General features: G+C 37.9%; 1 protein-coding gene across 1 annotated transcript; it reads right to left on the bottom strand.

The window, feature by feature from the left end:
• LOC123774413 (centrosomal protein 43) lies at positions 1-11,094 on the bottom strand. Its single transcript, XM_045768683.2, has 8 exons — positions 10,858-11,094; positions 9,270-9,320; positions 6,867-7,077; positions 4,903-4,970; positions 4,189-4,769; positions 4,009-4,061; positions 3,260-3,426; positions 1-1,945 (listed from the first exon to the last, which is right to left on the bottom strand). The coding sequence occupies exons 1-8, from the start codon at positions 10,942-10,944 to the stop codon at positions 1,874-1,876; spliced, it is 1,290 nt and encodes a 429-aa protein (XP_045624639.2). The 5' UTR covers positions 10,945-11,094; the 3' UTR covers positions 1-1,873.
• Positions 11,095-12,971: the final 1,877 nt, after the last annotated feature.

Here is a 12,971-nt window from a genome sequence, read left to right as displayed (position 1 = left end):
TATTAAACAACCAGCTCCACCATATTTCAACAAATTATACCCAACAGTGCCTCACTACTTCATAGAACTAGGTGTATAGTGCTCTACACGAGTTCTCATACACAAATAAAATACTCCTTCCCTCTTCACATAATGCTGCTACCTGCTGTAAACTGCTTTGTTTCCTATTATGTCCAATATGGTACTCACTTTGTTTCCTATTATGTCCAATATGGTACTCACTTTCTGTTTTCTCTCCCACTTGCTAATCATGTCACACACCATTAATGCCTTCCTCTTCTACCCTCAAATTCATTTTGATGCACTTGTTTCACCAGTCTTGGTATCCATCTGTTCAACACGACCAAACCATTTCAAAATGCTTCTCGATCTTGCAGTTTGCCGACTTTTCCCACTTAACATCCGAGACATTTTCATTCCACATTCTTATCCACCAAACACAATAAATTGAGCTTGCAACACACCTCTGCCATCCCCATGTACATCATGCTTGCCTATGCACTGACACATCTCTACAAAATCCCAATCTTAGGTAAATTAATCTGTCCTAACACATCGCTCACTACTCCCTCACTGTCTCATTTAATCTTTAGGCTCCTTCATATCTACTCCAAATATATAATCAAATCCTCTTTAAAGTTGGAGGGTTAGAGGAACTGAGAAAGATATGATAAGTGCTTAGATGAGATAGACAAGATGTAACACAAAGTGTATAAATATCCAAGTAAAAGGAAACAACTTGGACCACCTGATGGGTTCTAAGAAGAGACAGTATTGTATTAGATACAGATGCTGGATAAAAGTGCAACAGTAAGATGACAAAACTGAGGCCAGATTCACGAAAGCACTTACGAACCTGTACATCTTTCCTCAATCTTTGACGGCTTTGGTTACATTTATTAAACAGTTTACAAGCATGAAAACTTGCCAATCAACTGTTGTTATTGTTATAAACAGCCTCCTGGTGCTTCGGAGCTCATTAACTGTTTAATAATTGTAAACAAAGCCGCCAAAGATTGAAAAAAGATGTACAGGTTCGTAAGTGCTTTTGTGAATCTGGCCCCTGGTCTATTAGTCAAAAATCAAACGCCAATGCAGAATGCAGACAATACTGTGCTTCATATTAGTATATGGTGAATGCCTCTGGAGTTGCATAGCACTATACTCTATATGGTATCACAGAGGAGAAATAAGTAATGTAAAAAGTTATTTATATTAACACAATATGGCTGACTAATACAACAACTATGGAGAAAAAAAAGTGCAAGACAAATGATTAAATGATGATGATAAGCAGAGAAAAAAGCAAAGTGTGACACTTAAATAGCTCAAAAGTGAAACTGAAATTGGGGAAGAGAGAGAGAGAGAGAGAGAGAGATAGGCCTATGCACGAGTTACCAACACTCTAAAGCTGAAGGTCAAGGGCACATTCTGAAGAACAACATTTTTAATGATGCAAAGTAAATTATAGACAACTGATTATCAGACAATGATTCAATTATTCAATTATTGACGTTAATAAAATAGCTAAAGTATAGAATTGTGATGAAGTTATAATATATTTGTGTATAGAATAAACAAATCTTCTTATGCAAATATAAGTACTGTATAACAACATACAATTACGTACAACCAACAATTTCCCTAAGGAAGCATAACTTTGCTTAGATTGGCCCCTTCATAATTTATCAATGAAATAAAAGTTAAACACGAGAAACCTATTAACATTTAGGTTAATTCCTTAAAAGTGAATGTTCCTAATACAATGAACAAATAAGCACTTGAGAATGATCATAATGATCATTTGAGTGTATGTGAGGTTGTGGCACTTGTGGTGCGTGAAGGCCAGACATAATGGGAGCCGTGAGTGGTGTCAGAGGCTCTCCTGGTAGCTCGCCACCTCACTTGCTTGAGACAGTGATACATCGTTCGTGTGATCTGACCCCTGACAACAACAAATTGTATACAGCATTAATTAACAACATAAATAGCTTTATTTTATATAATGTTAGACTACATGGCTGGCGTATTCATTTAGAATTTGTAGCATTTATCAAGAATTGTGTATCAGGCAGTTTATCATCTTAACGTAAACAAACACCTACTGTACTTAATACTGTAAATGATTGTATTTGCCTTGCACAAGCACTTCCAAACACCACTAACATCAAAGGCCATTTTCCAAACTCATTTGTTCCCAATTACATTTGCATGCATTTCCTCACACTGGACCAACACCATGAATATATTTTTCCTGAACTTTTTGTCATTCACATTACCCAAATACTCATTAGTTAATTGTTCTGTCTTTAAGTGTCAATCAGCTTAACAGGATCAAGCAGCTGCATTAAGTCACAAGATTAAAATACAGTATCCTCAATATAGTGAAATGTATTGTATGTACACTATTGTCAGAGACAAAAAGCCTGTCAGGCTTATTGAGGTCCTTCTAGCCACAGAAAAGATAGTCCATTCAGTGCTCGTCATAATGACTGAAGTAGTAGCATGCACACCACTGTTCATTGTCTATGTCAATGATTTAATTGCCTCTTCATAGAGGATGCAGTTACATAAATATATTTGCTGATACAGTACTGATACATATGCAGCAGAATTGCATGTAGTGTGCAGATAGTGCCGAACTGTAGACAGACAAGAGTATAGTGGGAACCCTGATGCACAAACCATACCTCAGTGAGCCAAAGGCCTTCCCATGAAACAGACAGCATTCTTAATCAAAACACTCAAGTTGAATGTAATAAAACCCCTTTTCTGGTGGGTTCCTCAGAATGGGTGACTCAAGGAAACAAAGGAAATGCAAGGCTCCTGCACTGGATACAATCCTAAGGAAAGCTAAACCACTCTCTTAGATGAATTGTCTCCTGGAAAAGTATAGTAGGGAGGCTTTGGCATGTCAGACAAGATACTGAAGAGGATGGTCAGCTGGCACCCAAGCTGACACGAGATGCCACCTGGTGGTGACCAGAAGAGTTGGGGCAAGAATGATTAACTATTCTAAATATCTGTCGAGTTATTTAGCCATTTCATCCATTTACTCGCGGAGATGCTGATGCTGTTCAGCTTCTTGGGATGATCACCTCAGATGTGTGTTGATCTCTCAATCCTGTGTGTTTCCCTTACCTCTTTCAGGAGGCCAGATATTGGTCCTGGCTCCTGGTAGTCCGAGAAAGTCTTGGGAGCCTAATGTTTGGGAAGGCAGCATAGAAAAAATAACAAAAGTTTAAAGTGATAAACTTACAGCTGAGGCACTGGAGTTAATTAAATCATCAATTGAAATGTCTTCATCGATATCTTCGGCTTCTTCAATACCCTCTTCATCCTCTTCAACTTCCTCGTCGTCCTCTCCATCGTGCTCCTCTTTATCACTCATTGATGAAAAGTCTTCTTCATATTGTTTTTCTTCACCTATTAAGACAAATTTTGGTTTATTTAGTAAACAATTAGTCTAAAAGTGTTAGAATGAAAACAACTGATGTTATTCTTCAGCTATATCTTTCCCTTATTAGGCCCCATTTAAATTATGCAGTTAAATTTTTGTTGTCACACTACAGTATAGACATACAATAGGGTTGCTGTCTTGTAGAACAGATTACCGGGCAACATAACAGACATAGGATCACTTGACTGCTTCAAGTGAACGTTAGACATGTATATGAATGAGTTAGTGGATATAAATAGGACTTCTGCTGTTTTCTTAATTCTCATGCTAATACATGCTCATATATAAACACAAATACTGATTTTAAACTTGTTTTGTATGACACAATTCATAACTAAAGTATAGCAACTTGATTCACAAGAGTGCCTCTAAGGGGCAAGCAAGCTTTCTTGGTAAAGAGTTACATAACTCCATACATCTGCAACTACCTGTATTTAATTATTACAGAACAATATACTAAAATTTAAAGTTACCCAAATTATAAAAATAACAGCTCATAATGTTCATAGGAACATAAAAAAAGAACGAGAATATAAAGCTTGTTTTACCAGCGAGAGAACTGTGACCGGTTTTCTTCTCTACTGGTGGCAAGATGGAGAACCTGAGGAAGAAAGATAACGGCATACAGAGTATTCACTAACACGACTAAAATATCACGAAAAAATACTACTGGTCATCTCTAAAATTCAGAGCATATTTGACACATTTACTTCTGGAGTTATACGTACCCTGAAATACTGTTGCTGCTCGTACCAACTTTTTTAACGTTCCCCGAGCCGAGATGTTCATTTTCAGATGCTAACTTGAAAACCAAACCATTACTGTTTTCAGCATCATTTCTTATTGTTTTGTCTGCCTCTTTAGGCAAGTCTTTACTGCATTTTTTCAATTCACTTGTGGTCTCCACCATCCTTTTGTCAGACATGTCGGTATCATCAGCTCCCTTTTTCTTTATAGAGGTATTTGAAGGATTACTGCTGAGTGCGTGTGAGTGAGAAGGATTACTGCTGAGTACATGTGAGTGAGAAGGATTAGTGCCAAGTGCGTGTGAGTGAGAAGGATTAGTGCCAAGTGCGTGCGAATGAGATGGATTAGTGCCAAGTGCGTGTGAGAGAGAAGGATTAGTGCCAAGTGCGTGAGAGTGAGAAGGATTACTGAGTGCACTTGACAGAGGATTACTGTTGAGTGCATTTGACAGAGGATTACTACCGAGTGCATGTGGATGGGAAAGGAGACCATTGGGGAGTGGCAAATAGGAATGATACCCATTGTTGCTGTTTACAGAAGACTTTATTTCATTACTGTTTTTCTGAAATAAAATAATGCAAGAATTATTTAAGTCATTGAAATAAAGCAGCAAATGAAGGATTATTTAATGACTTTAAATACTGACAAATTAATCAGAAAACCCATATAAACAGATGTAAACAAAAAGTACCTACCTCAGTATGTGACATGACTGAAGATTTCCGCTCCTTCACAAGCTCCATCAGCAATGGAGTCTTATGATCTGCAAATCAGCATTTTTCTATATGAGTAATAAGCATTCAACTTATTATGCAGTCATTCAAAGTTGTATAAAACACATACATGACCCTAATCATATCAAGAGCACTTAATTTTCTTTACGTGGTATAGCCTTGATTATCTGGACCAGCTAGTACAGTATCTCTGAATGTCCATAAAGCTGAAAATCCTGATTATCAAATTCCTACACATTTCTGGAAGGGCTTCCTTTGGAGGCTCCCCAAGCTACTTCCTGGAGTTTCCTTGGGTACTCCAAACCTTGGGTACTCCACCAGGCATTAACAATTCATGAGCACCTACTGAGACCAGTTCCAGGGAGAGGAGGTCCTCTCAAAAGAGGGGAGGACCTCTCAAAAGAGGGGAGGACCTCTCACAAGAGGGGAGGACCTCTCAAAAGAGGGGAGGTCTTCTCAAAAGAGGGGAGATTCTCTCAAAAGAAGGGAGGAAAAGTCTGCAGTTACAAGACCACCACAGCAATAAAAAGGGAAACCACCAAAAATGAAGAGTGCATCAAAAACAATTGCATGGACAACATTTGCAACACTAGGAACACAGTGTTTAGGTTGAACTGCACATTAGCAACACACGCTCACCACAAGATAACAAGAAAACCACAAGATGGTTTTTGATCTGGAAGATCCTGCGTAACAAATTTATTTAGTTTTTATGATTGAGCCACAGAAATCTTACAGGAAAGAATATACATGCTGGAGTGACAGGGAGGCTTTTAACATGGATGAAAAATTTTCTAACCAATAGAAAAATGAGGGCAGTAATCAGAGCAATGTATCAGACTGGAGAAATGTCACAAGTGGAGTACCACAGGGTTCAGTTCTTGCACCAGTAATGTTCAATGTCTACATAAATGACCTACCAGAAGGAGTACAGAATTATACGAACATGTTTGCAGATGATGCCAAGACACTAGGGCAGATTAGAAACTTAGACAACTGTTATGCCCATCAAGAAGATAAAGAGAAAATAAGCATATGGAGCACCACTTGGCAAATGGAATTCAATGTGAATAAATGCCACGTTATGGAATGTGCAGTAGGAGAAAATAGACCACACACAACCTACAAATTATGTTAAAAAGTTAAAAGAAAAAATACTGATAAAGAGATCTAGGGGGAAGGGGGGTTCTAGAGAGAAAACTGTTACCTGAGGGGCACATAGATATTGTGGGAAGAGCCTATGCTACACTTTCCAATTTCAGAATTGCTTTTAAATACATGGATGGGAAATACTAAAGATATTGTTCACAACTTTAGTGAGACCAGAATTGGAATATGCAACAGTTGTATGGTAACCATATCTAAAGAAGAACATCAACAACCCGGAAAAAAACATGCAACTAAATACCTTCTAAAACTGAAAAACAAGACCTATGAGGAGAGGTCAGAGGCATCATATACATGTATGTCAAAACTAGATGCTAGAAGAAAATGAGGCAATATGATCACTACGTAAAAAACAGTAATGGGAATCGACAATCTCAGGGAAGAATTCCTGAGGCCTGAAACGTCAGGAACAAGAAGTCAGATTTAAGCTAATGAAACAAAACTGCAGTAGAAATATAAGATAATTCCCTTTCGTAAACAGAGTGGTAGACAGTTGAAACAAGTTAAGTGAAAAGTTCGAGGCCAAAACCATCAGTATTTTCAAAGCGTTATATGACAGAGTACTGGGATGATGGGACACCACGACCATAGCTCTCATCCAGTAACTACACTTAGGTAATAACACTTAGTAATTATAAGTACGCAGGCAAATGCACAAACTGTTTATTGCCCTTTAAAAGCTAATTTTAATATGTGCACAAGTAACAATACAAAAATTTTTGTATTGTAAGATACAATACAAAAAAATTCTCACGAACCTTTCTCAGTACTCAGGTTAAGATTACTAGTAAGTGCTTCAGTACCAGGAAAACTCCACACAACAGAGTGGCCAGACTCTGGTGCAAAAACAGCAAGAGAGAACTCTAGCCCGAGGCACTGGAGAAAATCCTGAACGAGGGCAGCTGCAGCACTGCCCTCAGGGGTGGCCAACAGCTTCCTGGTCGATGCACTGACAAGTGGTATATTTTTCTGGAAAATATTACACAAAATTAATTAGGAGCTTTCTCTTTCATAAATGAATAATACAGGGTTGATTTATTTAAATCTCGTAGTACAGTGTAAAGCAAGGATCCCTTGTTACATGGGAAATCAGTTTACAGAATTTTGCTACAGTACTCTGTAAATTATAAATTAGGAAACTACAGTCATGTAATATATGGTACATTAAATTCACATGAAACTGAATTTCAAAATTATGTTTTTAAGTGGGGTGAGAATTGTATGGTTTTCCACTTTGTCCTTGTGTGCATTTAATACTTGCCTGTGAAATCCATGCCACCCAAGATTGGACTTTGTTTTTTTGGTTCACTTTGTCTTGATCATGCCTGGTATTGTACTATTCACATTTCAACTCTAAACAATGTTCTCACTTCATCTAAAGTCAATGTGTCTGAAAACCCAACACTAAATGTAATTAAACATCTTTCTGGTAGGTCCAAAATGGCTCCTTATTGCTAGCTTCTTAGATAGCTCCACACTTGCCAAACTGCATCAAGCCTTTGCAACTCCTTAAAAGTCTGCAGGAGACAAGAATCCAAAACTGGTCCTCTCAAAGATGTAGAGAGTACAAGAGACCTGACCGAGGAAAATGTCACCAGAAGGGTAAGCTTGACAAAACAGAAAAGTCCAGGCAAACATAAGACTTAAATTAACCCCCCCACCCCACCAAGTAGTTAAATACTGTAGTTCCATTGGTAGTTCAACATCCCTACCTCTAGGTGCTTACCTATCTGACTATGGAGGAGAGCGAAATCTACCTTTGTAAGCCCCATCACTATGCTGTTTATACCTGGCGTGCTAATTATCTCCCAACTTTAATGTTACATTTTTTCTTAAAGTTGTGGATAAAATTGGCTTCAGCAACCTCTTGCTTTAATTTTTTTTTTTTTTTTTTTTTTTTGAGATATATACAAGAGTTGTTACATTCTTGTAGAGCCACTAGTACGCGTAGCGTTTCGGGCAAGTCCTTAATCCTATGGTCCCTGGAATACGATCCCCTGCCGCGAAGAATCGTTTTTTCATCCAAGTACACATTTTACTGTTGCGTTAAACAGAGGCTACAGTTAAGGAATTGCGCCCAGTAAATCCTCCCCGGCCAGGATACGAACCCATGACATAGCGCTCGCGGAACGCCAGGCGAGTGTCTTACCACTACACCACGGAGACTGCTACATTCCACTTCCAGTTGCCGACCACATGTACAGGAAACAAGAACTTCCTTACATTTCTGCGACTATTGCATGTCCCGCTTCCACCAGCTTTCTTGTTCTACCTCCTTTTCTTTTAAATAGGCTTCCTTTGTCCACTGTCTATCCCCTTCTCAGGTTCTTGGGTAGTGATCATATCTCCCTCTGTTTCTTCACCAGACTTTGTCAGGACACTCGGGGAAGTTAGCTCTCAACTCATGCAGTCCAACTCAAACACTTCACAGAACAAATGAGGCTATAAACATATGCTTGTTTATAACTTGTATACAGTATTATAATAACTAACTAACTTGAACCAAAGTTAGAACAAAACAACAGCCAGGGAAGGGAACCCTGAACTAAAATTTAGAGCAAAACAACAGCCAGGGAAGAGAATCAATAACTTGTTAGAGCAAAATAGCCAAGGAATACCCATATGGGTGCTATAAACAACTGTTAGAGGAGAATCAAAAGTCAATTTGCTTTAAAAATACAGGAAAGAGGTTTCATTAGATAAGAACAAGTGAGGTGGGTGTCAGTTCCGGACTTTGAGTGGCTTGGCCAGGTTGTGGTTAAGGTTGTTCACCTAGTGCCAACTATCATTAGCTTTATTCTCTATTTTTCACTTCTTTCTTTCAAGAAATAATTTGTTTAGATTTCTTTGGAATTTTTAGGTCAGTTTTCCTTAGTTTTTGGGTCAATCTATATTCTATAATATCCATTCTTCACTCTCCTAGTTGAGAGAACTAGAATTTGATCCTGGTTTCTGGTAGGCCTACCTAAATCTCATTGGTCTAGTATAATTTGGAGGCTTAGTGATATCATTGCTTAAACTACTGGGAGCTACAGAGGCAATCAATCCAGAAAAAGTTATATCAACCAATCTATACAGTACAACATGTTAATTATGACGGTAAACAGCAAAAAAAATTTTCTGCCGAAAACTTTTTATTGAAAAAATAAAACCATACTTACATCCTTAAATTCATCCTCCAGAGCCAGGAATACACTCGCCCGTAATTGTGCCTGTAGGAAAAAATAGGAAGTGCAAAGACTGTATAATGGTGAAACAAGAAATAAATGGTAAAATTAGCCTCAGATATGGGGCTGACATCTGGCCCAGGCCTCAGAAAACTAAGGCAGGTTTGTACAGCTTTGTGGAATGTCAGATGAGTAAATCTCGAACAAAAGTAGTTGAAAATGACAACATTTTTTAAAAGAATGTTTCATAGAGTAGGTTTATGTGAGACAACAATAAAAGGATATGATTAACAATGTAATAGTGAATGTCATAAGAACAGGAATAGAAGAAAATTTGAGAAATAAGGAAGGAATATGTCTCTTAAGTGGGCTAAGCCATGGTTACTCTGGAACATGTTTTCTGATTAATATTTTTTTTACATTTACTCCTTGAAACGTAACTATGATTTCTAATAATAGTAAAAAAAAATATATAACCAATATTGAATGTAACAAAAAGCATCTTTTTCGTAGGTCCTTTGTAACCATAAATGGTTTTATTTAATATACTGTATTCACTGATATAAGAAGTCAGTTACCAAGGAAATTGTCACCAGATGGTCGGTCTTTGACAATAGGAAAGTTCACACCTAAGAGGTGCTAATGTTCACATGCTGGGCGAGGTCAGGTCGTGTCAGGTGACCTTGCCCTGTTGTAAGCTGATAATTGCAGATGGTGGCTGTGTTCTTTCATCAGATGATTGATTGATGAAGATTAAGCCACCCAAAAGGTGGCACGGGCATGAATAGCCTGTAAGTGGTGGCCCTTTTGAGCCATTACCAGTATCAATAGATGATACTGGAGATCTGTGGAGGTGCGACTGCACCCTGCGTGACGGGAGATGTCTCCCGTGTTCTTTCATCAAACAATCTCCCCCTTATATACTTAACCCATAGACAGTAGCTATGGCGAAATGGTCATACCTATATTTTGTATAACCAGGTATATTGTACCTGCTCATGCACAACAAAAAATTAAAATAATTGTTCATTATATAATCATTAATTTGCATGCAAAATGTAAGAAAAAGATGAAAATAAGTGAATATTTATTGTTTCATTGGGTGAAGGTGCTTATATTGGGTCCCTTCCAGGGTCAAATTACTTCCAGGGTCAAATTACTGACCCTCCTCTGGATACAGCCCCCACAAAAAGTGGGACTAACTCCTGGGGTACCTATTTGCTGTTAGGAGGAAAGGGGCCATGAGCTGATAGGAAACGCACCCAACCATTTCTGTCCTGCCCAGGACGTGAACCCAGAATTGTCGATTGTGGATTGAGAACGAAATCAACTGTACTATTTTGGTTATTTTACTCAAACATGTGACAATGTGTTGGGTAGAGAGGCGTAAAGGTGTTGCTAAGGGAAAGGACACTATCAGGAGAATGCACCAAGCCATTAAGACCATAAAGCGCTTGGAAAGGGTCAGGATAAGGATTAGGGATGGCATGAGAGGGAAGGAATGGTGCCCAATCACTTGGACGGTCGGGGATTGAACGCCGACCTGCATAAAGCGAACACCGTCGCTTGGTGCAAGCCGTACCTGGATCTTGCCGAGAACTCCTTTATTGTGAAGGGTCTTTGTGACCAGCTCCTTGAGGCTGGCATCCTCTTCCTCCTCAATAGACATCTCACGCCTCTAACTTTGGTAGCTCGCAAATGTTTCTCAATCTTAGTCTTCTTTATGCTAGTAGCGTGAAGATCTCTTCTTTGCAAGACGTGCAACACCTTCTACTTCAACGTCTTCTGCGGGATACGTGCCACAGTTCTCGCCAACGGAACAACAGTTCTTGGCTCCTTGTTTACGTTCTTGTAAGTCGGATTGAGTCGAGCTTCCCGCGCACTCACCTACATGTACTCTAAATGTACTGCACGAGTCACCAACATGTCCTAACCCTGCCCTCTGGAATCATTGATTTTCCCAGGGGACAGGCAGCCAGTGTATGTAATTCATATATAAAAAGAAAATATACAAAGAAAAAACGGAAGACCTTAAAGCCTTCACTAACTCACCAGCTCTATAATTGGTACAGCTAACCCTCCAAGACAGATCTTGAAGGACATCATGCTTTGTAACATTAGAACATAAGGATCTTATTATGCTTTCACATACATTGTTCATTTCTTCCCACCTTGTGATGTGAGAGGATTAATTTATTAGCTCCCTCACCTCTCATTAGTCTAATCGCCGAAGCTTCATTTATCTTTGAAATTCTATCCCCAATACTCTGTATGTTTAATCTTATCCTCATTATCTCAGTAACTGGGGTGTTAGAAATAACCTAAGCTACTCTATCCCTTTGAGATGTGTTTTATTTTCTCAATAAACGTACTTAAACATGAACTCAGACACAGTATTTCTTGTGCCATGATAATAATCTGGGATTATTTTCATGGCTTCATTTTCCACCTTCTCCCACGTGTTAAGATACCTTTGCCAGAGCAAGACATGACAGGGGCAGCATAATCAATGGGAGATCTCCCAGTATGCCATGTGATTATCATTGGAATGTGAAATGTAGAATATGATTAATAATTGTGTACTGTATGGGTCTGTGAGTCCCTTGAGTGTTGTATAGATGAAGTAGAAATAGCCTAAGTTACTTTATCCTTTTGAGATGTACTTCATTTTCTCAATAAACTTATTTGAACTTGAACTTGATAGTCTCTGAGACCCTGGGCGCATGGGGTAAATGTGCACTTAAGTTCGTAAAGGAGGAAACTGGCCACTTTTGAGTCTCTATTTTACTAGACTCAAAAGTGGCCAGTTTCCTGTTCCAGCGCCTCAGTGTCGCGATCCAGAGAGGAAATGCGTGCTGTACTATGGGCAGCATCCCACCTCCAAAGAGCTGAATGAGGTCTTCGAACAGTACCTGTTGATAACCCTCGAATTTTACTATAATGTACCTACTAACCTTTGTTAAATTTTCTTACAATGTACCTGTTTACATTTTTTCAATTTTGCTATTAATTACCTACTTAAAATTATCTGTTAGATTAAACTATGCTTGTTAGTGGCTTTACAAGTATGTAAAAACATCAATGTTATGTACTCTCATAAACCCAGTTTATCTTCTTGTATACATAAATAAATAAATAAATAAATAAATAAATAAATAAATAAATAAATAAATAAATAAATAAATAAATAAATAAATAAATTATTATTATTATAATTGCCTCAGGGACTGAACCCTAAATTTAGCTAAGCAAGTTGCAGTCTTAACAAACTATAGTTATCAAATATAATGTATAATGTTATATTAATAATGGGTTTGAGGCCGACAACAAGTACAGTCTCTAAGTTAAGCAACTTACATATATATTACATTATATTACATTAGTCCTGGGGACCATTCAGGCTTGTTCGCATATTACATTTTACATATATAAAAAAAAATGTGGTGCGCTACAAATTAGAATTGAGTGCCAGTTATTGCTATCTTATCAGCTTTTAGTTCCTCGAAATAATGTAATTTTGACAACTGAACTTTGAAATCTAGGTTTATTTCAATATCTAAGTTTATTGCATGCAGGTTTAACTGCCTCGTCCGGAATATGAAGATTATTTTCTCTAAAATTATAAATGTAATTTAAAATTTGATTTATGTCTGTTTCCCTGCAAAAACTCGCGGAGTTATCAAGCATTATTTCTTT

This window comes from Procambarus clarkii, chromosome 61 (assembly GCF_040958095.1).
Source record: "Procambarus clarkii isolate CNS0578487 chromosome 61, FALCON_Pclarkii_2.0, whole genome shotgun sequence".
Lineage (NCBI taxonomy): Eukaryota > Metazoa > Arthropoda > Malacostraca > Decapoda > Cambaridae > Procambarus > Procambarus clarkii.
Note: the sequence above shows the minus strand (reverse complement) of the source record. Positions and strands in the feature narration are given on the sequence as shown.